This window comes from Hemicordylus capensis, chromosome 2 (assembly GCF_027244095.1).
Source record: "Hemicordylus capensis ecotype Gifberg chromosome 2, rHemCap1.1.pri, whole genome shotgun sequence".
Lineage (NCBI taxonomy): Eukaryota > Metazoa > Chordata > Lepidosauria > Squamata > Cordylidae > Hemicordylus > Hemicordylus capensis.
This window is the reverse complement of record NC_069658.1, coordinates 382,236,698-382,263,776: the sequence shown is the minus strand read 5'-3', so window position 1 is coordinate 382,263,776 and position 27,079 is coordinate 382,236,698. Positions and strand designations below refer to the sequence as shown.

Below are 27,079 nucleotides of genomic sequence, written 5' to 3'. Positions count from 1 at the left end.
CAGGCTAAGCCCACTCTCCCCACAAACCCCCTTACGGCTCTTCACACTAATCATGTGAAGAGCCTCAATATGTGCTATTTTGTTTGTGTGTGATTTACTTCTTCCTGTTCTCCAACCCAGGAGGCAGAAACTGCCCATTGCCCAGAACAGGTATACTAGTACCCGGAACAGAGTTTAAGCTCAGTTACTTAGCCAAATGGTACAGTTTGGCTACAACACCAAGAACTGCAGCTGCATCTGTATCTTGATACAGGTAATAAATAAAGTTATCCATTATGTTTAAAAAAAACACCCCAGTATTATATGCTATTTCCTAAATTAGTAAAAATCAAGTTATCTTAAAATTTACATGGAGTATGGTTACAACATCCTAGATGTTGCAAATGCTCTACTGAGTTGTAAATTAACATTAACACTAATTTTAGTGATCAGATTTGTACCATTGGGTTTATTTGTTTTAAGTAAAGTAAAACTTGGAAACTTGTTTTCAATCAATGGTTTAAATCAGGTTTTTCTCTTGATGATTTAAAACAATGATTTAAATTGCCTTGAATTAAGTCAATCCACCTTGCAAAGAACCCAAGTCTATAACATTCATACATCCTGTTTATTAAATTATAAATCTAGGCAGCATACTCAGACAGGAAACAGAGAGATAAGAGGATGAAAGGGCAGGCAAGAGCTCCTTAGCATCTTGACAGATATTCTCTCAAGGACAGAAATTATTTGCTGGGAACATATAGTGTAGCACAGCACAGCACATCACTTTGTTTGAGAGGTAGACTGAGGCTCTGAAGTTGGGAAGAAACAACCATTTTTGGCTGTCCTTCCTCTGGACTTAGTGTTTTCTCCCTGAATTTTAGCCAGTCCATCTTGGGGGACACAGACTGTCTCTTGCTGCCCACAAGTATACAAGTGCCTTAAGCTCAGTGTCTTAGCCAAATTACACTACGAGTGAATATCGAATCTCATACACACTATCTCGGAATGCTGCTTTCTACAGTCCTGGAAAGCTGAGCACAGCTGCAGCCCATTCGTGAGAAATGTTCCATAAGCCAAGGATTTCTCAAGAAGAAATGGATGCATTTCGAAGTTACCCAGCATTTCATTTCACATTAAGTACTGTCTATTCTCCTCTTCAGAACTTAGGGACAGAGGGAGCTGCCTTCTGCCAAGTCAGACCATGGATCCATCTAGCCCAGCATTGTCTACACAGACTGGCAGCAGCTTCTCCATAGTTGCAGGAGAACCAACTTGCATGCAGGAGACCACACATGTGCACAAGAATGCTGCCTACCTGACTGGGCATGTTTGGGACAGACAGAAGGGACCCAATAATCAAGTCTAGCCCATGTTCTGAAGCATATCAACCACCTAAAGCATCCCAGAGAGAAGTTTGCCTAATCTGGGCTCAATAATTATTTACATAACTGGTCTTGCTGTTGTATGAAACACTCAGAAAGAGACAACATTAAAGACCCTGGACATGATATACATTCGCACTTCAAGTTTCATCCTACAGGACCTTATTCATTCACTCACTGGAAGCTGCATCTGCAGACTCTTTAATAAACTAATCAGCAACTATAAATGCAGCAGTACCTCTTGCTTCATCCTTCAGCCTTTGTACAGAAACTAACAAAGATTCCTTGTCATCCAGCTCACTTTCCAAAAAGGCATTTCTTTCAATGGCCTGATTCAGCCTTTGTTCAAAGTCTTCCAAGGAAACAATTGTAGCCCTAGAGACAAAAAAAATAAACAGGTTGCTTACCTGTAATAGATGATCTGGTAGTGGTTCCATCATTCATAAATAGTGGGTTCTGCGCCTGCGCAGATCAGCTTCGGGTAGAATTCGTTAGCTCCTCGCAACACCGGCAACCACCTGTTGCACGTGACTGTAGTAGTCTCTAGTGGCGGTTGGGCATCTCTGCAATCATTTTCTTGATGGCCGACATAGCAGTATGACGCTGCAGAGGTATAGCAGCCTGTGTAAGATGTTACAGTGGCTTGCCAACTTAGATGTGGGGATGGTAGCGAGGGTGTAATGACTGACCCCTTGCTGGTCATACGCTAGTTTAATCAATTCCACCAACCAGAAGGGGAGTTTCTGGCGAGTTGGCAAACACCCCTTGAACTTCCCCTGTAAGTCTATAAACAACCGAGGTGTTTTACGAATACTGCTAGTGGCCTTCAAATAGAAGAGAAGAGCTCGTCGGATGTCTAGCGAATGCATCGCACGCTCGAGAGTAGACGTTGGTTCCCTGAAAAAGGTAGGTAGCACAATTTTGGCATTCAGGTGAAATTCAGTAACTACCTTAGGTCGGAACTCGGGATCTAAGTGCATGACGACACTTTCTAGATAAATCTTTGTATAAGGTTCATCAATATGAAGTGCACATAGTTCACTTACTCACCTGGCGGAAGTTATTGCCACTAAAAAGATAGTTTTTAGGGTCAAGAGCTTCAGAGATGCCGTTGCCAGTCAAATGGCGCCTCCATTAGAGATGAAAGCACTAAGGAGAGACTCCACTTTTCGGCTGGCTGCCACACAGGCGGATATAGGTTATTGATGCCTCTCAAAAAGTCCTTACATCATGGATGGGTGAAGACTGTCTTGCCATCCCACCCATCATGGTGTGCAGATATTGCCACCATATGAACCTTAATAGAGACATTCGCCAGTCCACTCTGTTTCAAAGTGGTCAGGTAGAGAAGGACGGCTTTCAGACTTGCCTCCTTCGGGTCATAGCCCCTGGAGGCAGCATGTGCAGCAAGCCTACACCATTTTGCCCGGTAGTTCCACCTAATGGACTGCTTACGGGTATTTAGGAGGATCTTCTGAAGAAGCCTATCTTCCACGCGGTGAGATTCATTACGGACAAGTTGGGGTGAACCACCCTGCCTTGATCTTGAGTTACTAGATTTGTCCACTGAGGGAGCCTTCTGTATTTTCCTCTCGATAGTCTGAGTAGTTGCGTGTACCATGGCTGCCTTGGCCACTACGGTGCAATCACTATTGCCCTTGTCTGGTCGTGTAGGAACTTGGCCACCACCCTGGGCAGTAATGGCATGGGTGGACAGGCATAAAACAACTCCTGGCATAGATATTGAAAGGCATCACCTTTGCTTCGTGGACTGACTCCCATCCGGGAGCAATATTTTTCGTACTTGCTGTTCTCAAGTCGCAGATAGGTCCACCTTTGGTCTGCCCCAAGCCAGGAACAATTGTTCCAGTACTTCTGGATTCAATTCCCATTCGTGCTGCTCCAGCAGGACGATTAGCGCACGTAGACAGGCAAACCAATCCACCAGGAGGAATGCCTTCTGTGCTGCCATATCTAACTGTGCACCGATGTACTGTAGGCGTTTTGCCAGTTGCAGAAAGGACTTCTCCCAACTGATCTGCACTCCCAAATTCTCCAATAGGCTCGTCACCATGCCTATGTGTTCCAGCAATTGTTCCCGCGTCTTGGCCATCAGAAGACAGTCGTCCAAATAAGAGTATATGGACACACCCTGTATCCTGAGATAGGCGATTATTACTGCTACACATTTTGTGAACACCCTCAGAGCGGTGTCTAGGCTGAAAGGTAGCACATTGTACTGATAAATCTCGTTCCCCATGATGAAGTGGAGATATTTGCGATGATTTTCTTGAATGCCTATATGGAAGTATGCATCCTTTAGGTTGAGCGTAGCCATCCAATTCTCCCCGTGGAGGAGTGGAAGGATGGCTTGCAACGTTGTCATCCTGAATTTTTGTACTTCGATGTACTGATTTAGGCCTCGAAGATCCATTATCGGTCTTATGCCCCCATTGCGTTTGGGGAACTGGAAATACCAGGAATAAAATCCCGTCCAGCTCAGAGCCCACTGCACCGGCGATATTGCTCCCTTCAATAAGAGCTTCTGTACCTCTTCTCTCAGTATTGGGGTCTCGGGAGTGCATTTCAGACCCAGGAACGGTGGGTACTCCTTGAACTCCAGCGCATATCCCATTGATACTATGCGCAAGACCCAGTGGTCCGATGTTATATGGTGCCATGCTTGGGCATGGCTTGCCAGTTTGATGGTAACTCTGGCTGTGTTCAAGGAGATGGTGTTCCTGGTACTTAAGTGCTTGTTGTTGTGTAGAAGAGGTATTTCGCTCAATGTCTGTGGGCTCTGTGACTGATCAAAGCTACTGCTTTGATTGCAACGTTCTCTTATTTTGAGAAGATTGGTTCGCCCTGTTCTTAAGATAAAAGGGCTGCTTGTTGTTACTATTGTAGCGCCGGTAAGGTCATTTAAAATCTCTCCTATCGGAACGGCGATAAGTGCCCTGGCGGTTCTGATATTGATTGTATGGTCTGTACCTGTTAGAATACTTTGGATTAGTGAAAGATCGTGCCGTAATTTGGGACTTCTTCCACTGTTCCATGTTGACATCAGTTTTGTCTGAAGAGACCGGCACCATCAAAGGGCAGAGTCTCAATTCGATCTTTCATGTCCTGTTGTAGTCCTGTAGCACGTAACCAGGCATGCCTTCTCAAAATAATAGATGACGTCCATGTCCAAGACTCGGATTCAACCAAATGCTTAGCATTCACCAATTGTTGGCGGGTGGCTGCAGTTGACTTCGCAAATACAGTCTCAAACCTTTTAACAAACTCCCCTGGTTCTAGCATAATCCGTTGATCATACAATGCTTCTCAGAGGGAATGTGTGTACCTTGCCTGGCATGCTACATAATTAGCTATTTTGATTGACAAGCACGCTGTTGAGTAAGTTCGCCTCCCAAGTACGTCCAGCTTGCAGCCTTCTTTGTCTGCTGGTGTTGTATGCCTTTTGCCGCCCTTAGAAGTTGTCGCACAATCCACCACCAATGAATTAGGAGCAGGGTGGTGCATTAGGTAAGCATTTTCTTCCTCCTGTATCCGATACAAAGCCTCCAGACGCTTGGAAGTAGGTATAGAGGTCTGCAGCACCTCCCATGCTGACTTAGCCGCTCTTGAGATATGAGGTAGCATAGGCAAGTAAATGGATTGCAGGCCGGAGGCCGACCGCATCATATTATATACTGGGTCTTCTAAGTCAGTGGTTTTCTCTTTCATGCGCAGACCCAGGACCCGTGCCATTTCCGCCACCTGCTGATGATAACCTTTCATTTCCTCATTAGGCAAAATTGATGGAACAGCAGCAACATCCGAATCCGGAAGAGCAGGTGCCTCTGGGTCCTTTGGATCTGCCTCTGTCGAGTCTGAGGTGTAGTCACCCTCTATATCATCATTATCATCTCCATTGGATGAAACGGGTGAGTTGCCTACAGCTGTAGAAGTCACCTTAATCGGTTCCTGAGTACGGGTCGTCTGAGTAGCCGCCTGGCTGCGAGTGGACGGTATAGGCTGAGTTGGCTTGTGCGGTATGTTGGTCTGAAGCGAAACCGAACGTTGTGGCGGCAGTGGTTGAGATGGCCGGTGTGGTATGTATGTCTGAAGTGAGACTGAACGCTGAGGAGGCAAAGGTACGGTGACTTGGACGGCCATCTCTGCCCGCTGTACAGGAATCACAGTTGTCTGCACAGCCGTCTCCATTCTCTGGATTCATTTAGGGGGATCTTGCTCCTGTTCCTCTAATCATCTTGTGAATAGGGAGTACTCCTCCCGGGATACCGTTATAGAATCTCCCCAACCCCCACTGGGTAGGAGCCCAGTGACTGGTGTCTCCCTAGCTGAGAGAGAGGGCATTTTGGGAATAGCCAGAGGCTGATAGTCACCTTCCCGGAATCCCGTAAAGGTGTGGGTAGAAGGCGTACTTTCTTCTGAATTTAGCATGCGGGTTAGACAGCAACCAGGAGGAAGCTCATTCAGCCCTGCCAGGGTCAATGGAGATGCCCTAGATGTAGGAGATGTCCTAGTTGTAGGCAAATGCACAATAACAGAATCTCCCTCGATGTCAGGCACGATGTTAGGCTCGATGTCAAGTTGCACGTCTAGTATAACTGCCACAGTCGACTCCGGAGCTGTAAAGTTGTCCGACGTCGACAACAATGTCGTGCAGTGTCGATGCCGAGCGGTCAGCGTCGAAGGCACTTATAAGCAATCCGCTGGCACTTCTCTATTCATCCTCGACGCCAAGCAGTCTCGACGCTGGATATGTCGAGGCCGTGGAGTCAGAGGTGACTGATGCGGTGTCGGAGCCGGGGATAAGGAAGCCGCCCGGCGCCGAGGGATCACATAATCCTGTAGTCCTAAAGGCGAAGGAGTGTGCTCCGCACTCGGCTCAAGCTGTTTGTGCTTATGTTTTTTAGGCAGAGGCTCCTGCGTCGAAGCCTTACTCTTGTGCTTCCTCTTCGGGCTAGAACACCGATCCTCCGGCCATTTAAATGGGGCTAAGGTGCCCGATGTCGAAGCGGTCGACACTGCAGCTTTCAAAGCCGATGCGGTCGATGTCGAGGCACTCGCCTCTGAAGGCTTGTCCAACTTTCCTGGGACTTTAGACTGCACTTTCGGAGCAGGACCTGGCGATGCCTCCTCGGTAGCCATTTTAGGTGCTAGAGACTCCTCCAGCAAATACACCCTAAGGCGTGCTGCATGATTTTTCAAAGTCTGCTTGTTAAAGGTAATGCAGACTGAGCAGGCTTTCGTTTCATGCTTTTCTCCCAAGCAGAACAAACAAAGGGCATGGCTGTCTGTTGAGGGGATTTTCCCGCAACAATTGGTACACTGCTTAAAGGTTGTGTTGTCCTTTCCAGACTTGCCCAAGCCATCTGCCTAACCAGGTTTGCCTGAGCTGTTCATTTTAGAGAAGAGTAGTCGTCCGTTCCGTCATCAAAGGGGAAGGCAGAGACTGAAACAAGTCCGAAGGAGTAGGAAAAGAGTCGTCAAGTCCGTATCCAGAAGTCTTGAGCCGAATAAATCTCAAACAATGCCAAACCCGAAGGAATTACCAAAGAATAGTCAGAGTCCGTTTCCAGTAGTCAAAAGATCCAAAAATACGAAAAACAAACTTTCTCCGAGGAGCAAACTGTCTCCGAGTACTGATTGCTATGGTGGTCAGAAACTGATTGCAGAGACGCCCAACCGCCACTAGGGGCTACTACAGTCATGTGCAACAGGTGGTTGCCGGCGTCTTGAGGAGCTAACGAATTCTACCCAAAGCTGATCTGCGCAGGCGCAGAACCCACTATTTATGGATGATGGAATCACTATCCAGATCCAGAGGATCAGCTCTTTAGAACATGTTAAGAGTGAGGGAAAGTGCATAGAGTCCAATACTTAACAATGAGAAAAAGTATGCCTAGAAAGTCACCCCACAAGCAAACTGGGGAAGGCTGGTCATGTAAGCAACTCAAGGAGCAAGGGATCAATACTATGCAGGATGGCAGGCCTTTATTCCACAGTTTAGGTAAACAATGAATTCACATGGGCCTTTAACCAGATGTATGATGAGCATCAAAAATTCATTACAACTGAGAAGCCTGCAAGACCCACTTCTCAAAAGATACATAGATAGAGAAGGGCAACATTTTTAAACACATCTGCAAGGGTGCCCTAGGCCACAGAGAGCAAGACTTCACAAAAGATATTGAGATACTCCTATTCAGAAGGCAAAACAAGGAGAAGTATGTTGCTTAACAGAAGCCTTAACATCTACTGTATTATTCTGCTTTTGCAGGCTTTAGAAGAGCAGAAACTGAGTACTTTTTCCACAGCACATTCTGAATGCTAGCTGTCATCATAAGAACAGCCCTGCTGGATCAGGCCCAAGGCCTCTCCAGTCCATCAGCTTGTTTGACACAGTGACCCACCAGATACTCCTGAGAAGCCCACAGGCAAGTGGTGAGGACATGCCCTTTCTCTTTTGGTTGCTTCCCCTGCAACTGGTATTCAGAGGCATTTTGCCTCAGAGGCTGCAGGAGACTATAGCCACCAGGCTAGTAGCCATTGATAGATCTGTCCTCCATGAATTTGTCTGACCCTTTTAAAGCCATCCAAGCTAGTGGCCATCACCACATTCTGTGGCAGAGAATGCCATATTCTCTCACACGCTGTGTGAAAAAGTGCTTCCTTTTGTTGGTCCTAAAATTCCTGGTCTTCAGTTTCATGGGATGACCCTGGTTTTAGTGTTTTGAGAGAGGGAGAAGAATTTCTCTGTCCACTCTCTCTACTCCATGCATAATTTATACACCTCTATCATGTCTCCTAGTCACCTCTTTTCCAAACTAAAAAGCCTAGAGCAGTGATTCTCAAACTTGGGTCCTCAGGTGTTATTGGACTTCAACTCCCATAATCCCCAACCAAAGGCCACTGAGGCTAGGGATTATGGGACTTGAAGTCCAATAACACCTGAGGACCCAAGTTTGAGAATCCCTGGCCTAGAGAGAGTCAGTCAGTCAGTCTGACATCAGCCAGACATTACTACATGCACATACATAAATGGAGGCCAGGTTTATAGTGCAAAGCCTTTGTCCTGTGAAGGCTGGGCTGAGTCAAAAGGGAAACTTTAGTTCTTGCTTGTCTTTTACACTGATGCATAAATTCTGGAACAGTTTCTTGCTCATCTACAAGGCTACTAAGCAAAAGAGATTTGGCTGTTTGTAACACAGAGTTCTTTTTAAAAACTACCAGAATAAAAGCCTGACTGTCAAAGTAATAGCTAGGGAAGTGTTAGCCTCAGGCAGAGAACAGATTCACTGACTACCACCAAAATGATGATTCTTACCGCTTCGCACGCTCAAGGTCATCATTGGCTTGTTCTAGCTCTCTTACATATTTATGCAGCTGGTCTTTAATTGCCCGGGTCTGACTCAGGTCATCCTCCAATAATGACACTTGCTTGTAGCTCTGTGCATACTGGTACTCAAGTTTCTCCTGAAAGTGTAAGTGAGAGTGAAAATTCTGCTTCTTTGAAGGAAGACCAAAAAGGTTAAAGGCATTTCTGCCTCCTACTACTGGTTTCCAGAAAACTAGTACTGGATAGTAAAAAGTACTGGATAGGTTCATCACAACAATAAGCCTCAGTTCTCAGAAAGATTCACTTCATCACATTCCACATTTTTTTCCACTTGATAAAGACCTTTACTTGATATGGTGGTCACCGTGTCGCTGTAGTGGACTTCATAGTAGATGTGTACCTTTATAGCAATGTGGACTGAGTAAGTAGTAGATGCGTTTGTTATATTCATTTATGGAAGTTACTATATATGTACAGCATTATTTGTGCCTATTGTGATATATTAAATTTGTTAAAGTATAGTTGGAATCTGTTGGGTTTGGATCTACCTTGTGTCTAGATCTCAGTACGCATCGCATTTTTTGAGTTCCAGAAAACCATACATGAATGGATATATTTAGTCAATAAATTTAGTAAATATATTTAGCAGATATATTTAGTAAATAAAGTAAAGTGTGCCGTCAAGTTGATTTCGACTCCTGGCACCCACAGAGCCCTGTGGTTTTCTCTTAGTAGAATACAGGAGTGGTTTACCATTGGTTCCTCCTGCACAAGTGTGATGGCATGATTCCCCCAGATAGCTACCAGAGGACCAGCACACACACAAGCTTATGTGACATGTACCAAATAAGAGTACACCTGAGACTGGGGAGGAACTATGAATTCATGCCCCTAAATTCCATCAATAGTTCTCTTTGCATTTGACTTGCTTATTCTATTCAAAGGCAGCCCCTTCCCACATGCAAGCACATCACTCCCCATCATACATGCTCAAATACCTTATGGCACAAAATGGGAAAACAAATTCACTTGTTTCATAATAAGTGAAAAAGAGATTCCTATGATAGTGAGAAAGATGTACAAGTTGCTTTTGGTGACTTAAAGGTAAAGTGTGCTGTCAAGTCAATTTCGACTCCTGGTGCCCACAGAGCCCTGTGGTTTTCTTTGGTAGAATACAGGAGGGGTTACCATTGCCCCCTCCCACGCGGTATGAGATGATGCCTTTCAGCATCTTCCTATATCACTGCTGACCGATATAGTACCAGTGAGGATTCGAACCGGCAACCTTCTGCTTGTTAGTCAAGCATTTCCCCGCTGCACTATTAGGTGCAGTAGTAAATAACCAAACCATGATGCAAGGGAAGAAGATATCACCCAGCATGACTCAATCATCTTTTCTTTCCTACTGATTTTCTCCCTTAAGTCTACTGAATTGCTAGATAGCACATTTATCTACCATAGGAGACAGGTAGCTCCAAGAGCCTCTCGGGTAAGAATGTCACATGCCTCCATGGCTAGGTTTTTAAGGAGTGCAGAAGATACAGTGCACTGAAGCCCTCATCTTATTTTATTTTTACAATTTATATCTCGCTTTTCCTCCAAGGAGCCCAGAAAGGTGTACCACATACTTAGGTTTCTCCTCACAACAACCCTGTGAAGTAGGTTAGGCTGAGAGAGAAGTGATTGGCCCAGAGTCACCCAGCAAGTATCATGGCTGAATGGGGATTTGAAATCTGGTCTCTCGGTCCTAGTCCAGCACTCTAACCACTACACCACGCTGGCTCTGTAGACACCAACTGTATTTGTTCCTCATGACAATGGATGGTTATCAGTTGTCAACAAGGTACTCCTGCTACAGAAAAGCCAGGTATGAGGTACCTCAGGTCTTCTGAGTTTTAGGTGGGGAGGGAATGTCATTCTCCAAAGGCAAAAGCAGACCCAGTTACCAAGGCACAATGGCGGTTAATGGTCCACTATGTCTTACAGCCCTAAAACTGAGAGGACTGCCTAGAGCAATATTTATACCTTTCAAATAGGACTCTTCCAATACAGTCCCTCAACCCAGAGTGCACTCTTCTGTCTCATTTTAAGGAAAGTCATGAAAATCAATGAAGGTTCGCTGGCAAAAACCTTTTGATATACACTGGATAATCAGAGTGAGATCATTTGGTGGCACTCTTCTCATTGGCTTTTAACAATCTACTGGGTTATGACTGTAAACAAACAAAAACAAAAACAAAAAACAGGAGGAAGGATAGCTCACTATTAAGTAGCCCAGTAATCTATGTGCACACTTCTGAGCAACACCTAAGTCACCAAGTAAGATACTTTCCACTCCAGATCTATCCTCACCAACATCATTACTGGTGCAGCTGTACCTTTAACGTTTCCAGTTCCTGCTTTAATCTTTGGTTGTCAGCTTGCAAGTCCCGGTTCCTCTGTTCAGCCTGTACCAGTTGGGCCTCCAACTCTGCTTCCAATTCTCTGCTGCCCTCCTGGAATTCAGCCAGCTCTTCACGTGCCTCCTGGAAGCTATGAGGAATTGAGGGGAGTGGGGAGGAGAGAGGGATGTTACTCCAGACCAGCCACGTTCTCATCTTGTCCATCAACTAATACCAAGCCTATGACCTCTCTCCCCCATGCACTAACCCTCAAGAGGGGTGAAAGCATATTGCACCCCATGATGTGGATTCTGGTAAGAAATTTTTATTGTGAAAGGATATTAACAGGAATGATGCAGATTACCTGCATGCATCTCCTGAATGAGGAAAAGATTAGATTTTTTGCAAAAGGCAAATCCTTTGTTATATTAGCTGGAAAGTATCTTCAAAACACTATATTTTCTGAGACACACTTATTTTAAAGTTAACAGTTAACAGTAATTACCTTGTTCCCTGGCAGAAATAAAATCAGACATGATCTCCTGCATAATTAGGCCAGACTGAAACAAAGAGCTGAGGAATAAAACCACCTTAGCTGTCTGCTGGATAAGCTATATTGGGAGACAGACAGGGGAGCATGACTTTGTTGGTTCACTACAGAATCCATCTTGGCCTCCTTGAACATTCTGGAATTGAAAGAATTGCATTGTGGTAGTTCTACTTCTGCCTGGAAGCCTCAAAAGCTAGTGTTGGGGGATCACTACTCCATGGCATAGGAATTATTCTACAGAGTGTCAAAAGATGCTTATCCTGTCCCCTGTACTTTTTAACACCTACAAAGAATTGATAAGGAAGGCTGTCCAGTTTGAGCTATCAGGATATAGACGACCTTCAGCTCCATTTCAATAGCCATCAGCTGAGGTAGTAGATGCATAAAGCAGGTACCCGAGGTCAATAATGAATTGGAATAAGGATTAACTAGCTTTACCGATGCAGAGCATGTGTGTGCTATTACTCTGCTCTCCCCCAGAACCCCCCCACCTTCGGTCCCCGCACCTACTCTCACCTGAGCCCAGTTCATGCTCCTCAGTGGAAGCTGCAATGGGGTCATGGAGGACTCCTCCTCCGCTTCCTTCTCTGACACTGATGCTGCCAAAGGCCCTTGCCACCCAGCCCAGCCCACAGCACACCTCTAAGCTCGGACACCCGCACTACGCCAGGCCCCAGCTTCGCAGCCTGTGCACCCATCAGCTGAGCCTCTCCAGGCACCTCCCACTGCTGCTGGCCTTGGTAGCCCTGCCCACGCATGCCACGATAGGGCCTCTGATGTTGCTCTCTGCCAGCTGCCGATTGGTTTAGCACTGCAAAGGCAGGGCTTGCCATGTACCACCTAAACTTTTTTTTAAAAAATCTAATCTAATCTAAATCTATACACACACACAAATATGTATGCATGTAAAACTAAAGTCATCCACAATGGAGGCATGGAAGGTGGCAGGGCTAATTGATCATGGAGTTCTGGGTGGGGATGCACTTCCTCGGGAGGATTTGGGGATACATGCAATTCCTGTGCCAAGAGGAGTCATTTATTTCTATCTATGTAAATTGCTTTGGGAACCTTGGTTGAAAAGCGGTATATAAATATTCGTGTTTGTAAGAAGAGTTGGCTCCCAACTTGTTGCCCAGCACAATCCAAGACGCTGGATTTCACTTTAAAAACTTCAAATTGCCTTGGACTAGTTTAACTTAGAGAACACCTCATCTTGTAGAAGTCTTCTTCTGTATACTGCAGTTATTTGAGGGGGCCCTGCTCAGAATACCATTATTTGTTAAAGCAGAAGTTATTCCTTAGTAGCACATTATTAAGGAACTCCCTACCAAAGAGGCCCATTAGGCCAGCTTGGTTTTTATTTTCAGAAGATTGGTAAAATCTTTGTTTCAATATGTCTTTTTGGTGTAGGGGTAGTCATATAAAGCTCACGCATTTGTATGCTGTGGAATCAGATGGCAGGGTTTTATATTCCGCTCTGCTGCCAAATTGTAGTTTTTATAAAAATTTTATACAACAATATGGCATACCTGTGGCTAATCTCATGCGTGGCAGCTCTCATGAGAATTCGGAGAGCTGCCAGATAGCCACGGGATGAGTGGGGGAAGAAAACTGTGGTGGCAGCCAGCCAGGTGAAGAAAACAGCGGCAGGGGGTGGTGGCAGGGGGGGAAACAGGCGGCGGTGGCAGGTGGAGAAACAGGCAGAAGAAGGTGGGCGGGAAAGGACGAAGGTGGCGGCAGGTGGGGAAACAGGCAGCAAGGGGCGGGCAGGCAAGAACAAAGACAGTGGGCAGGGGGCGGGCGGGGAAACAGACTGCTGGCAGGCAGGGAAGGAAGAAGAAGGAGGGCAGGGAGCAGGCGGGGAAGAAGAATGCAGCAGGGGCGGGCAAGCAAAAAAGTGGTGGCACGGGTGGGTGCAGAAAGCAGCGGTGGTGACGAACTAGGGGCACAGATGCTCTGAGCCGAATCAGCTAGTATTAATTTAATTGTTGCTTACTACCCCAAGGGCAACATGGGGTCATTTTAGCATTTTGAAATAAAAATAATCATGCAACACCAATCAATGAAATTTACTTCCATGTATCCAAAAGCCACCACGCACAAATAAGAATGCATTGTAGATACAGTACAAGTTCATTGTGCTAAAGTCAACAGGAGACTTACAAGCTTACCAGTCTGATTTTTCTACAGCCATGAGCCAAACAACAGCACAACTAGTTACACATAACCAATGCAGCTTTAGATTTATGCTTTTTAATAGGATATGCAACCCAAACCCGCCCTACCCTGCCCCAATGCTCTATGGCAAACCCCTTTTGAGAATGTGAGGAGTTTTGAAAGCATTGTGAGATTCGGCAGCCAAGCCCATGAATACCTAAAATAGGTCTCTGGATTCTGGACAATACTTTTCACAGCCCAGGTCTTTAGAGATGTTTCTCAGCAAACTAGTATGAAAAGAATGTAATGCAGATTTGGTTTTTAAATGCCACTGTATTTTAGAGAAATGGGTGGATGGGCTTTGAAGAGACCAATCACACTTCACAGTTTATTAGCTACTTCAATAAGGTTCAGCAAATATTTATTCATGGGTCCTAAAGTGTATTAAACTGCTAGAAGCAGCCAAAACACATACTTTGCTGATTAATCTAATATCTTTTTTAAAGCAGCATTGCTCCATGAGCTGCTACTTGTCCAGACTATACAAAAGTCACATTACAAGTAAGGACAATGAAGCTACTATCTGTTCTCGAAGAGGGTGTTCTTTCTAGTGACCCATAACAGCTGCCTTTGTATTTCACCCCACATCAGGCATAGTCTGCATTCAAGCAGCAAACTGAATTCATTCAGCTCAGGCCTTTACTGGGCTACACTCTCACAATATACAAGGGGCGGAGCAGGAGTTTTAACATCAGGGGCCGAGATGGCAACCTAATTACTTATAAGCTATGGGGAGCCAGAAACTCCTACAACCTGAGAACTAGGGATGATCTTATTTACCAAAACTAGGGAGCACTGCATCTAACCTCAACTTCAGTAAAACCAAAACTTAAGTGAGAGTCCAAACTAAATGAGATACAGTATTAATCCAACAGAGATGCATAAGACTGAGTCCGCATGGGAAGCAATCAGTAACATTCTTGAAATGAGAAAGGGTGCCATTGTTTGCAAGGCAGGTTTCAAACAGTGCAAAGCCAGTCCCGACAAAGAAATTCTATACCCTGTATAGAGCATGGAGCTTATAGAGATGCTGGGGATGTGCGGCTCTCAACTGCAGGACTCTTGAAGCAGAAACTGGCATTATAAAGGCTAGCATGAAGAAAGCAATTTCAGTGCATTAACATCAAGAATGAAATTCAAAATAAGCCACCATGGTTTAGATAGATACCTTTGTTTGTACTTCAAAGACAGCTCCTTCCAGTATGCGGTTTCCTCCTGTAGATTTGAAAAGTCTGGGATTTCTTCAAAGTCCATGATCAGAGAAACCTACAAAATGAAAGTAATAGGTAAGGCCCCACCCAGCTTAAGAAGGTGCCCCCAAGATGTCCTCCTGGTGCCAGACAAGAGCCATAACTAACAACTTTCAATTGTTACAAGCAGGTAATAAAACAAACAAGATCTGTACTCTACCTTCTATTCTTGTCTTTAAAAAAAGTGGATGTGGAGTACTGACATACTGCTTTTGGTAATAAAAAAGCACTTAGCAAGTCAAGGTTCTAGACCCAAGCTGCGTTAAGGTCTCAAGAGTATTCTGAAGACGCTTTCCAAGTCTGAAGTTCATCATCAAGGCAACTCATTCACTTTTTGTTTTGGTGAAGGAAACACTGAATATATCCTGCATGGCATATTAAAAATATACCATACCTAAAAATAATAATTGTGAAATACTTCAACAGGTGGTGGTTTTAAACTACAGATCACCATATAATGACGTTATAGAAAGCTACCCATTGTGAAAAGCAAGGCAATGGATATTCTCAGTAGTTGAACACACCTGCAGGGAGGAACTGAACTCAAAGCACTTTTGCTTTGTCTTCTGGTGGAATTAAGACCATATACTGAACCAGTTCCTCATAATTAACTGACAAAGACTCTTGTGCTAAAACTGAACATAACCGGTGGCCCATTGTAGAACATGTTTACACTTATGTAGACATACATATTCTATGTGCTGTATATCAGTATGTTTTTGTATTAAATAGATGGTATGTGCATTCTTAGTATTGTATATCAGGTCTCTTTATTGTTGGTTTGAAATATAAAGTAGTACAAGGTACAATGACTGAGGAGATACATAAACATGCTTGATAATGAAGACCAGAATAGTTACTAGGTTCTCTCAAGCCTTAGGATCAAATTCAAAAGCAGCTACAGGAGGTGGGGTTTGCAATCTGAATCAGGACTGCAGCACTAGAGCAAGGGATGTGCTTTTAAACCCTTCTCACCTCCCCCACATCAACACACATTGTTCTCACGACTGAAAACAAAAAAAACCACCTATCCCCAGCTGCTATTTATCCCATAGGGGAATATACGCAGGTACTATGGATTCCCCCTACAGAGCAAAGAAAAGCTGGTAGAGTGCAATTTAAAGAGAACACGAGAACAGCATGGAGGAAAGGGTTAAATAATACTTCTGCCAGTGCTGCAACTCTGATTCAAATCATTCCTACCCCCAGTGCTGCTTTTAAATTAAAAACTAAGTAGCAGGAGATCCTGCATCACAGCAAGTATGGCCTTCCGTAATGGATGGCTCCAAGCAACATTTCTTCCTCTTCCTAGTCAAATGCCTGCTTCCAGGGGACCACCAATCCCCATAAAGACCAAAGCAATCAGTGCTAGCATTTGAAGAAGTATCACGGCTCTTCCTGGACAATATTAGCTTTTAATTTCCCTAATTGTGACATATGCCCACTGTCAGACAAAGGCAGGAATAAAGTGGACTCATCACTGCCCGAGAAGAGTTATATACTCACATGTGCATGAACACTAACATTGTCAGTCAAAGAATACAGATGGTTTCTGACAAGCATCAATAGCCATTTCTGTACCTCCAGGCACAGAAATTGGCACATCCTAGTTCTGTGACCCACATTTCTGAACCGAGCATTCAGAACACACACATAACAAAATACAGTGCTCCTCTGCACTTGGCTTTTTACTGAAAATGATGAAGAGCATGAAAAACTAGAACTGCAACTCTAAAAAGAGGAGTCATTTTAGCTCAGCCCAAGGAAGATATCCTGTAGAAAAGCAATGGAGTAACATAAACACTAACCTGCCATTTCTTGCATTCTGCCATTCCCTGTTACTGCTCCCAAATAATCCCTGCTAACTTGGCAAAGAGGCACCTTTTAATGTGGTGATTCTCTTTATTTAGTGGGGGAGAGTAACTGGCCCTATCCACCCCCAGCACAGTACCTCCAGTGATTGTTGCTGGTGTCTATCTTGTGTTTCTTTTTAGATTATGAGCCCTTTGGGGACAGGGATCCATCTTATTTATTTATTATTTATCTGTGTAAACCTCCCTGAGCCATTTTTGGAAGGGCGGTATAGAAATCAAATGAATGAATGAATGAAATATGCAAAGATGGATTGTAACACAACTGATTCCATATGCTGACAGAAATGGGGTCTATAGCCCCATTTCATCCACCTTGCACGCACACATAGGAACCAATTAGAGCAAACAGATCAAGTTGATAAGTGGCATCTTTGGATTTGGCAGATCCTGCCTCTTGAGTAGTATGGCAAACTCCAATGCTTGTGCCAAAATAATATTTAAGCAGTCTACACAATTCCAGAAATGAAGTTTGCGAGATTAAGAGCACAAGCTATGAATCAGAAGCCCCCAATTCAAATGTTGACTTTGCCATGAACTTTCTGGGAGATAACTTAATTGCCATGAATTCATTTGTCTTGTGCAAGCAGGTAAAATGGACCTACCTTATACCAAACATATGAGGCATTTTGAACACTCTAATATTCTCACCCACAAACAAGCAAGTCTAAGATACAGATTTATTTATGTATTTGGTGAAGGGAAGTTTCAGTCACTGAGTAAACTGCTTTGCAAACTTGTATTTAAAATTGTATAAATGTTTTTTATAAACACCTCGTAGGGAAGTATGGGTGCACAAACGAGTGTTCAGGTTCATTTTATTTTAAACACTTCTAAATCCTTGATAAATCATTGGAGAAGGAAACTGAATACTATACCTCAGAATGGGATAACATTGTAATCAGACCTTCTTAAGCCTAGCAGCTTGTGACCAATGGGCACATCTCCAAAATACCCTTCCTGCATCAGAGATTACACCCTAGAATATTTAGGATACCTCTTGTGGCCATGAACTAAAGCTAGTATACAGTTTGAGTTTATTAATCAGATTATAAGAGGTTCAGCCTGTTCAAATCAGAGCCTCTGGATACTTCCACAAGCTTTGGAACCAAATTCTTGTCCCAAGAAAGAAGTTTCCTGCACTCCAGCCAAGTCACTAGCAGACTGAGTGCATTTCAAGAGCTTCTTCCTAGGTGGGTATTCTCTTAGCATATGATGTTATGACTAAGGATGAAGTCTGAATATTGCCCCCAAAGAGATGCAATGTAGAGAATAGCGTGTACAGAATGCAGCTTACAAGCAAAAACTCAGTACTCCTTTCTTGTCCTATGCTTGGCTACTAGTTTTCTTGGTTTAGCAACTTTCCACTTATTCTCTGGTTTAGTTAGGCCTAGTTTACAAAAGTGGATGAAGAAAAACGAGAAACACCAAATACAGATGAAAATGAAGAGACAAAAGTCCCACAGTGCTGTAAACAGGTTTATTTTAGCCCAACGCATGTCAGCCAAAGCCTTCTCCAGGGGCAAAATATTATCAAGTGTAATCCTGTTACAAAAAAAGGTAACAATAACTCAGAGCAACCAAAAGTTAATTAAGCACATTTGCTGATACCCTCCTCAAAAGATATCAGTTCATGAAAAGTTCTGGACATTGATTATTTATCACATTTTATAACGCCTAATATGTACATCTCTAGGCAGTGTCTTAGAGCCTGGCTGAAGCTATGTATGTATAGTATAAACAGGAGTAAGTCCCACTTCGCTCAACTGAGCATCCTTCCAAATCCTGCACAAGATTATAACTTAAACCAATCCACCGCAATTCCTAAATACAAGACAACAAAGAATAAAGTTGTCCCAATTGTTCCTGCAGCCCAACGCTCCTGTTCCTGCAGCCCTAGATCCCCCACTTTCTTCCTCTCTCAAACTTAGCATGAATGTGTATTATATTGAATTACTATGGGGAATTAGTAATTCTATAGTACTATTCCCTAGTGCATCCAGGGAAGCAGCAGGAAAATGGAGACAGTGTCAGACACCCATCTTTGTGATGTGAAAGCTCCCAAGTATGAGATGCACGAATAGCAGACAAACTTTGGAGAATTCAACCAAATGTACTTCAGGCTTGTGTCTGATCATATGCACATTACAGAAACAGATTTGTAGTCACTTTCTGCCTACTTCCCTAAACATTTTAAGAATTCATGCAGGAAACAGTCTAAACTGATTAATGGGAGGAGGGGAAAGCACAAGAAATGTTGTGGGGGGTTTTAAGCCTCACATTTTACAATATACCTTTAAATGACAACTATTCAAACAGGCAACAAGTGACCTTTCTCAGAAGTGGATTTCATCATTACCATAAGCTCTAGCTCACATCAGAGTCATACGATCATGCAACTAGCTGGAAGAGGATGTTAGGATTTCCTGAGATTCACTACTAAAACTTCCAGTTCCCAGATGCTGCTCTGAAGTCCGCAATGGCCATTAAGGTCACAGATTTACATACTGAAAAGTCTTGGTCTCAATGTTTCTAAAGACAATCAGTTTTATCAAGGAAAAAATCTGCAACAGCAACCAGAACCACGGTTCACTCCTTCAGCTATATCTGCTGCCAATAAAATGACAAGGAATAATAAAGTTGGGTGTTACAAAATAAGAAAACAAAACATTATTCCCCATGAGGACAGAGAATAATAATGGAAGATGTTATATCCAATGAAGCAGCTTTGGAAGTAGGAATGGACAGACCAGGGACATATTTCAATTCTAATTAGAGCAATTTACTCTTTTGGTTTAATGTCTGCTTCTGTTCAAAGAGAAACAATAGCAGCTTACCTCAAAGATATAAGGTATCTTTGAGGTGATATGAGGGTGAAAGATATGAGGGTGAATAAGACTTGTAAAGAAAATTTGCACAGTAAGAATGCTACTTTTATAATAAAAACACCACATCATCAGCAAGCATTACAGAAACAAGTGCTAGGAAAGGAGACTCACTGATGTGATTAGTTATAAAGGGACTTAACCATGTTCTTCCCTGGAGACACCAAAATCTGTCCTGCCATTTTACCCAACAGGGAATTATTTAACATTCATCTGGCAGGTTCACTAATCTTCAGTGAAGCTAACTCAACTACAATTTGTCTCAAATGCACTTTTATTTCAGGAAGTTAAACTCTGATCCAAGAAAATTTGATGATTGATGAGCTGAAACAACCATAAACCTGGACTTAGCAGCCTGCATTCAGGAATACTTAATAGTACATAATTTGGTCTTAAAGTGTGCCGTCAAGTCGATTTCGACTCCTGGCGCCCACAGAGCCCTGTGATTTTCTTTTGGTAGAATACAGGAGGGGTTTACCATTGCTTACTCCCGTGCAGTATGAGATGATGCCTGTCAGCATCTTCCCATATTGCTGCTGCCCGATATAGTACCAGCAGGGATTCAAACCAAACCTTCTGCTTGTTAGTCAAGCATCTCCTCGCTCCGCCACTTAAGGTGACTCCAGTTTAATTTTCTGCCTTACTAAATATATCCTTAAACAGTCTACCAAATTGTCTACCCAGCCTATATCTCTTATCTGTTGTGAAAAACAAGTTGCCTTCTTTCAGGAGATGGAAACAGACTACTCCTAAATCAGGAGTCATTTTCTAGAAGCAGACCCTAAGTTATCAAACTCCCAAATGCAGTATAAACAAATACAGGAGTGCATGACAAATCAATCCATAAATACAGAGCTTTCCAGTTCCGGTTGTGATCCATGAACAGAAAAAACCCCAAATGCAAAGGAAAGACCACCACACTTACACAACAATCTGTATACACAAACTCCACCCTAATATCCAAGTTGCACAGTCAGCTGTTGTTTCCTTCCTTAAAAAATTAAAGACCCCAAACAGGGTTAAATCCAGTGAAGTGTTCACTTCAGATTATTTTTCCATTTAAAAGCTAGCTTGTTGTTAACACATATAAAAGTTTACATATGGCCAAGCTTAGAAAGTAAAGCATGTGTTTCATAAATGATGCAGGTTTAAGCAATCGGAGTTCACGTGTTCTCAGACTGGCAGTCCCTCTGAGCAAACATCAGAGGTGAGTCAGCCTCTCCCTCCTCCTTTGCTCCAATTATTTTCAAGTGGCTAGCCTACTGGGCAGAGCTCTAGCATTCTCAAGTATTTATTATCAAGCCTGCACTTTTTAAAAAGAGAGGAAAAGAAAATGTTCGCTTTCAGTCTCCAAACCCCCAGGAAACGCACAAAAGGAACAGGGCCCATTTTTGCCTGTCTGCTTTCTTCCCCCAAAATATTTAAAGCCTCCCTTCCTACAGCATGTGTCAAACCTGTTTATGGGGTCTGAGGGCTGAACTATGTTGGCTCTATCCATTCAAGATTGTGGCTGAAGCTGAATTAGAGACTCAGGCCTTCTTTGGCTTTTATTTATTTTATTTAACTAGCATATTTGTATACCACCCAAAATGCAAGTCTCTGGGCGGTTTACAACAAAAAAATAAAAGCAAGTAAAAAGGTTAAAACATTACAATTTAAAATTTAATATGATAAAACTATTAAAAATCATCAAACTATTGAAGGAATAACTAATTAAAAGCCTGGGTGAATAAATGTATCTTGACTGCCTTTTTAAAAGTTGTAAGAGATGGGGAGGCACGTTCCAAAGCCTCGGGGCAGCAATGGAGAAGGCCTGTCCTGAGTAGCCATCAGACGACCCAACGGCAACTGCAGACTAACATCTCCTGATGATTGCAATGGGCGGAGTGGTTCATAGCGAAGGCGTTCTCTTAAATACCCAGGGCCCAAGCTGTTTAGGGCTTTATAGGTTAACCAAAACCTTGTATTTTGCCCAAAAACGTATTGGCAACCAATGTAGATCTTTTAAGATAGGAGTGATATGGTCTCTCCAAGATGACTCAGAGACCAACCTGGCTGCCACAGTTTCCAGACTACGTACAAAGGCAGCCCCACATAGCGTGCAGTGCAGTAGTCAAGTCTGGAGGTGAACAGCAGCAAATGTACTACTGTTCTGAGGTCATTTATCTCAAGAAATGGACACAGCTGGCGTATCAGCCGAACCTCTGGCCACCATTTTAAAGTTTTGAAGAAACCAAGGAAACAGGGTGCCTTCAGTCCATATACTGTTAGGCAGAAAGGTAATCAGACACTTGAAAAATTCACATCAAAACTATATTCACCTTTCCAAAACATAACCAAAGTCTTCCATCTATCTCCCATCTAATATTAAATGATACTGTGTGTGTGTGTGTGTGTGTGTGTGTGTGTGTGTGTGTAAAACAGTAACTAGAGAAGGAAGCTCAGCTTGACTCCCAACAAAGATTTACTAATTTTATAGATCTGATGCCTCCATCTACCAGATACAGTATTTATCGGATTACTCATTTCTAAGACTGTTACTGCACTTGAATCAGCATTTCATTATGAATATGAGATGTCCAGTATGCAGCCATTGCAGAGCAAATCTATAATTTAAACATTAAACAAGGGAAACAACCCTCACAAGGACAGGAACATCTATAGATTTCACTCAGAAGTTTTCTCAAATGAACAAATTAACTCTCTCAGTTAAAAGCATTATTGAAACTTCTCAGATAAGGAAGTTATAGCTGTATCCAAAGGTACAGTGGGATAACTCTTTAGGGTTGATCTAGAAATAAATGTGTCTTATTTCTCAGTGCATTCATTTTACAAAGCTTCTAGACACGGCTACATTATTTGGAGCAAAAATGACAGTATGTCTACACAAACATTTGTGATGCACCATAACCACTTTCCCGAAACTTGATACCGCCAGGAAAACATGTAGCATCTATTCCCACATCTGCCTCTTCTCTACTCTGAGTAACAAAATATTTTCAGTGACTCATGGGAACTTAGTGCTCTGACATCATCAGTATATTTGTGTACCCTAGCAACCAGCTGACATCAACACTTCTCATAGGCTTTTCCCTTTACACAAATATAGCCGGCTGGCAGTTAGAAGATTTTTATAGCAAAAATACACATGGCTAAGGAGTTTTTCTCATGAAGATATGATGTATACACTATCAGTGTGTTTAGTACTTTAGAAAAGGGAAGATCATGCTGTCAGGTCAGTGTTGACTCCTGGCGACCACAGCGCCATGTGGTTTTCTTGGTAGAATACAGGAGGGGTACCACTACCTCCTCCCGTGCAGTATGAGATGATGCCTTTCAGCACCTTCCTATATCACTGCTGTCCAACAAAGGTGTTTCCCAAAGTTTGGGAAACACCAGTGGGGATTCAAACTAACAACCTCTTGTTCCCTAGACAAGTCACTTCCGTTACAAACTAACAAACTGATTCCTGCCACAAGGGGTTTACAAAATTTAGCAGGAGGAGGAGCAGCAGCACATGATAGGGGCTACCACATGTTTGTGTGTCTACCCCATTTATGTATAAAACAGGAGGGTGGTCCACGACTTACAACAAATGGTGACGGGGGTCCAGTGGAACTAAACCTTCCCCTTCCGCACTTTTGTTACCTGCATTCCATCACTGCAGACTCTTTTTGTTAGCCTGACCCTAAAATCAAATGTGAGCCACACTGGGGAGAGAAGCAGCAGAATGTGGGGAGGTAAATTGGGGAATGAAGGAAGAGTTACATCCCAACACAACTCTGGATGTAAACATTAGACCCCAGCCACCACTTTATACACAAACATGGCAAGAAAAGCACATACACAAACATGGCTGTCCTCATCACATCTACTTTGACTCTAAGGATTAGTCTACAGGCTTAAGTTGGGGGGGAGGGATTCACTTCACATTACCCCAGCACAAAGACTCAGAAGAGTCATATTCTTTTTGCAATTGTGCCACAGATGCATTCTACCCTAGTTTATAAGAATGTGTTTTATTCCATGGAGAAAGTTACCCAAAAGAGGACCACTGGAACTAATTACTCATATGAACAAGGCAAGCTTTAATTCTGGAATCTGCCCTCCCTAGAAAGCGAGTGTTGCTAGAGCTCGAGGAGCAGAAGGTCTCTGGGGAAGGCTACCCAAGACAGAGAGGAGTCATAACTCAAGAGGGACTAGAGGACTGGCCTGTAGCTGGCAGTCACAGGTCAAACGCTGAACTGGCAGGGGAGGCCGTTGTAGAGCCTGGAGAGAGAAAGGCTAAACATAGACTTAAGAGGAGCTAATAGGATGCCCCATCCTGGGCACGGAGCTGGCACAGAAGCAGCGCCTGTTCCCGTGAAGGGGGGGCCAGGCCAGAGGTGAAGAGAAAGCCGCTGTGGGCCGTGATGAAGCAAATCCCAGAGAGGCGCAGCCGGAGCCTTTGCAACTGGCTGCCAAGCGGGGAGCGCAGGCCCAGGACAAGGGCAGAAACGGGGGGAGAGAGAGAGTCTGGCGGCAGCAGGGCGAAGGCCACAGTTCTCGGAGAAAGGACAAATCCCGGCCGTTTTCCCCACCCAACCGTCAGAGGCAAAGAAGGGCAACGAGCTCTCCTCACCGCCTAGGGGAGAGGGAGCCCGGCCCCGCCCTGATCATTGAATGACAACCCCTCAGCCAGCCGCATCCGGCCATTGCGCTGCAGCCAGCGAATAGGAGGCGAGCAGGGGCGGAATCTGCCCCGTTGTCAGTTTGCAACCAATCGGCACGAGCTTAGGGGGAAGGAGTGAAGCGATAGTGCTCGCGCGGTGGGGGGAGGAAGGGCGGGGGGGGGAGGACACACCCGGCTTCAACGGTACCTCAGCCCCACCTGGGATCCCCCGAAAAGTCAACGTGCTCACATACCCTCTCAACCCAGCCTTGTTCCTCGCGCCGCGTCACCCGTCCAAGTGCTGTGTGTCTGTTACGGCCGCAGCTGCTGCTGCTGCTGCTGCTGCCGCCGCCACCACCAATACCGTTGCATCGCCTCAGCCAGCCGCTGACTCAACTCCAAACCCTGCCTCATCCGGGGACCCTCCGTGCGGCCTACGTCACAGAGCGGGCGAGGCCCACCACGAGACAAGCGCAACTCTTGGGGGGCGGGGCTAGAGCGTTGAAACGACAGGGCCGGAGAATGGGGGCGGGGCCATGCATATAAAGCAGACGTCGGGAGTTGTGCCGCGTCGTAGATTTGTCTCTCGGCTCAATCTGCAGTTTTCTACTGTACAGTATGTAATAGCCGTGATTGCATTGGCAGCTGGTTTGAAACAAGAATTACAGGAGTGCAGAGAGAAAGCTGAGGAGTAACTCTTCATTTAAAAATTTTTGTGGGGAGAGGAAGGAAACTTTGGGGAAGTAATATATTTTGGGACGTGAAGATATGAGTTATTCGGTTTGATGGAGAGGGAGAGTTCATCAAAATTAATGGGGAGCTCCCCAAATGCTTAAAGGGGTCTGAAGATTATAGCAAATTATGATTTTTTAGTAGTTAGGGTACATACTTTCTACCCCTATTACTGCAACTAGGGGTAGTAATGCACATCCCTGGTAGGACAAGGTTCCATGCATACCCCTAACCTGTAAAATAACCACCGCGTACTCATCCTCTGTTTAACCCTGCCTCAAATTCTCCCCTTTGTTGACCCATTTGTGTTAATGAGCCCATTATCACGATTGGAGAATGGGCTCAGACAAGGCAAAGAAGCAGTGAAAAGCTTGCCCCGCCTGCCCCATCCCATCCTTGTTTCTGGGTGGCCAGATATACAGGGGCCTGTGCCAGACTATTGTGTGCCCTTGGCAAGGCTAAGTACTTGCAACCCCCAAAACGGTGGCTCTCCTTGGTGTAGTGGTCCCCGGGGAATGTAGATGCCCCCATGCAGCTGTACTCCTCGAAGACGTGGCGCAGCGTGTCTGGGGAGGTGCGGTAAGTCAGGTTGTCTACCTTCAGTGAAGTCATCATCCCTTCCACATCAGGTGGTGACTGCCCGTAACTCATGGTGATGGGCGGGAAATAGGGGAGGGAGGCACCAGAGGAACAGCTCAGGTGGGAAGTTGCTGCAGAGAGGGGTGGAGGAGGAGGAGGAGAGTCAGACTTAGCAAACACTGCGCCCATTTGGGCCTCTCCTTTCTCACATGACTCAGTTACTTTCCTGCCGACCTCAACCAGAGCTCAGAAATGTCTCCCGCAGTCCCCCCCCCCACCCGCAGGCCTTTCGTCCCCCGTTTCCACTTACAAGTGAAACACACAAACCCCCCACCAGACTGCTCTCCTCCAAGCCTTCCCATTCCTTGCCATTTTGAACTAGAAGGGTACTCTTAACACATTGACACTCTACACCAGGCCTGCACAACATATGGCCCGGGGGCCGCATGCAGCCCGCGAGGCCTTTTTTCCTGGCCCCCGGGGCTATTTCCCCTTCCCCTGCTGCTTAACCCCCCCCCCACACACAAATTCCAGCCGCTGAGCGGCCGAGGAGATGGCTGCGGGAGTTCTTCCTTACGCTCCTCCACGGCAGCAGCGGCGCACAGCAGCAGAAATCAGAGCAACACTCGGGCCTGCCATTTGGCCTGGCTTTGCTTCCAAACTGCGAGGTGCGCAGTTGGAAAGTGACACTGGGCCAAATAGCAGGCCCAAGCACCACTCTGAATTCTGTCGCCGTGTGCCTCTGTCGCCGCCGTGGGGGAGGGTAGAGAAGGACACCCGCAGCCATCTCCTCGGCTGCACGGTGGCTGGAATTTTGGAGCGGGGGGTTAAGCAGCAGGGGGAGGAAGGGGAAATAGCCCTGGGGGCATCTCCTCAGCTGCGCGGTGACTGGAATTGGGGGGAGTGGCGGTGGCGATGAGGTAGGAGGCAGCGATGGACAGTGGCCCCACGAGGGAGTCCAGTGGCGGGGGCGGGCAAAAATGGCAGGGGTGCAGGGAGCCCGGCGGGGAGAGAAAGCGTTGCCGAGGGATGGGAGGGAAAGCTGTTAGTGGTGGGAAGAGAATGGGGACCTCCAGAACAACGGGAAACAGAATCTCTCTCACCAAGACTGCTCCATTCATTCTCTCTCTCTGTCTCTCTCTCTCTCTCTCTCGCCAAGCCTCCTGCTACATCCTTTCCATCTTTCTTTCCCCTTCTCCCTGCTTTTCCAAAATTATGAGAAGAGCTTCTCATATTTTTTTCACTTAA

The 27,079-nt window shown here is 44.8% G+C and overlaps 1 protein-coding gene across 8 annotated transcripts in view; it reads right to left on the bottom strand.

The window, feature by feature from the left end:
- Window positions 1-24,967, bottom strand: part of NDEL1 (nudE neurodevelopment protein 1 like 1) — a 40,359-nt gene extending 15,392 nt beyond the window's left edge. For 4 of the 8 annotated variants that reach the window (XR_008316048.1, XR_008316046.1, XM_053295665.1 and 1 more), the window contains exons 1-5: window positions 24,775-24,967; window positions 15,032-15,129; window positions 11,094-11,247; window positions 8,704-8,852; window positions 1,603-1,739 (exon numbers count right to left, since the gene is read on the bottom strand). Coding sequence is in view for 6 of the 8 variants with exons in the window: in XM_053295665.1 (XP_053151640.1) it covers window positions 1,603-1,739; window positions 8,704-8,852; window positions 11,094-11,247; window positions 15,032-15,117 (526 nt within the window). In the remaining 2 variants the exon portion in view is untranslated. Of the gene's footprint in view, window positions 1-1,602; window positions 1,740-8,703; window positions 8,853-11,093; window positions 11,248-15,031; window positions 15,130-15,273; window positions 17,949-23,459; window positions 24,468-24,490; window positions 24,513-24,774 lie in introns of those variants that run through there. The other 4 variants (XM_053295669.1, XM_053295668.1, XM_053295667.1 and 1 more) reach the window with 4 other exon arrangements.
- Window positions 24,968-27,079: the final 2,112 nt, after the last annotated feature.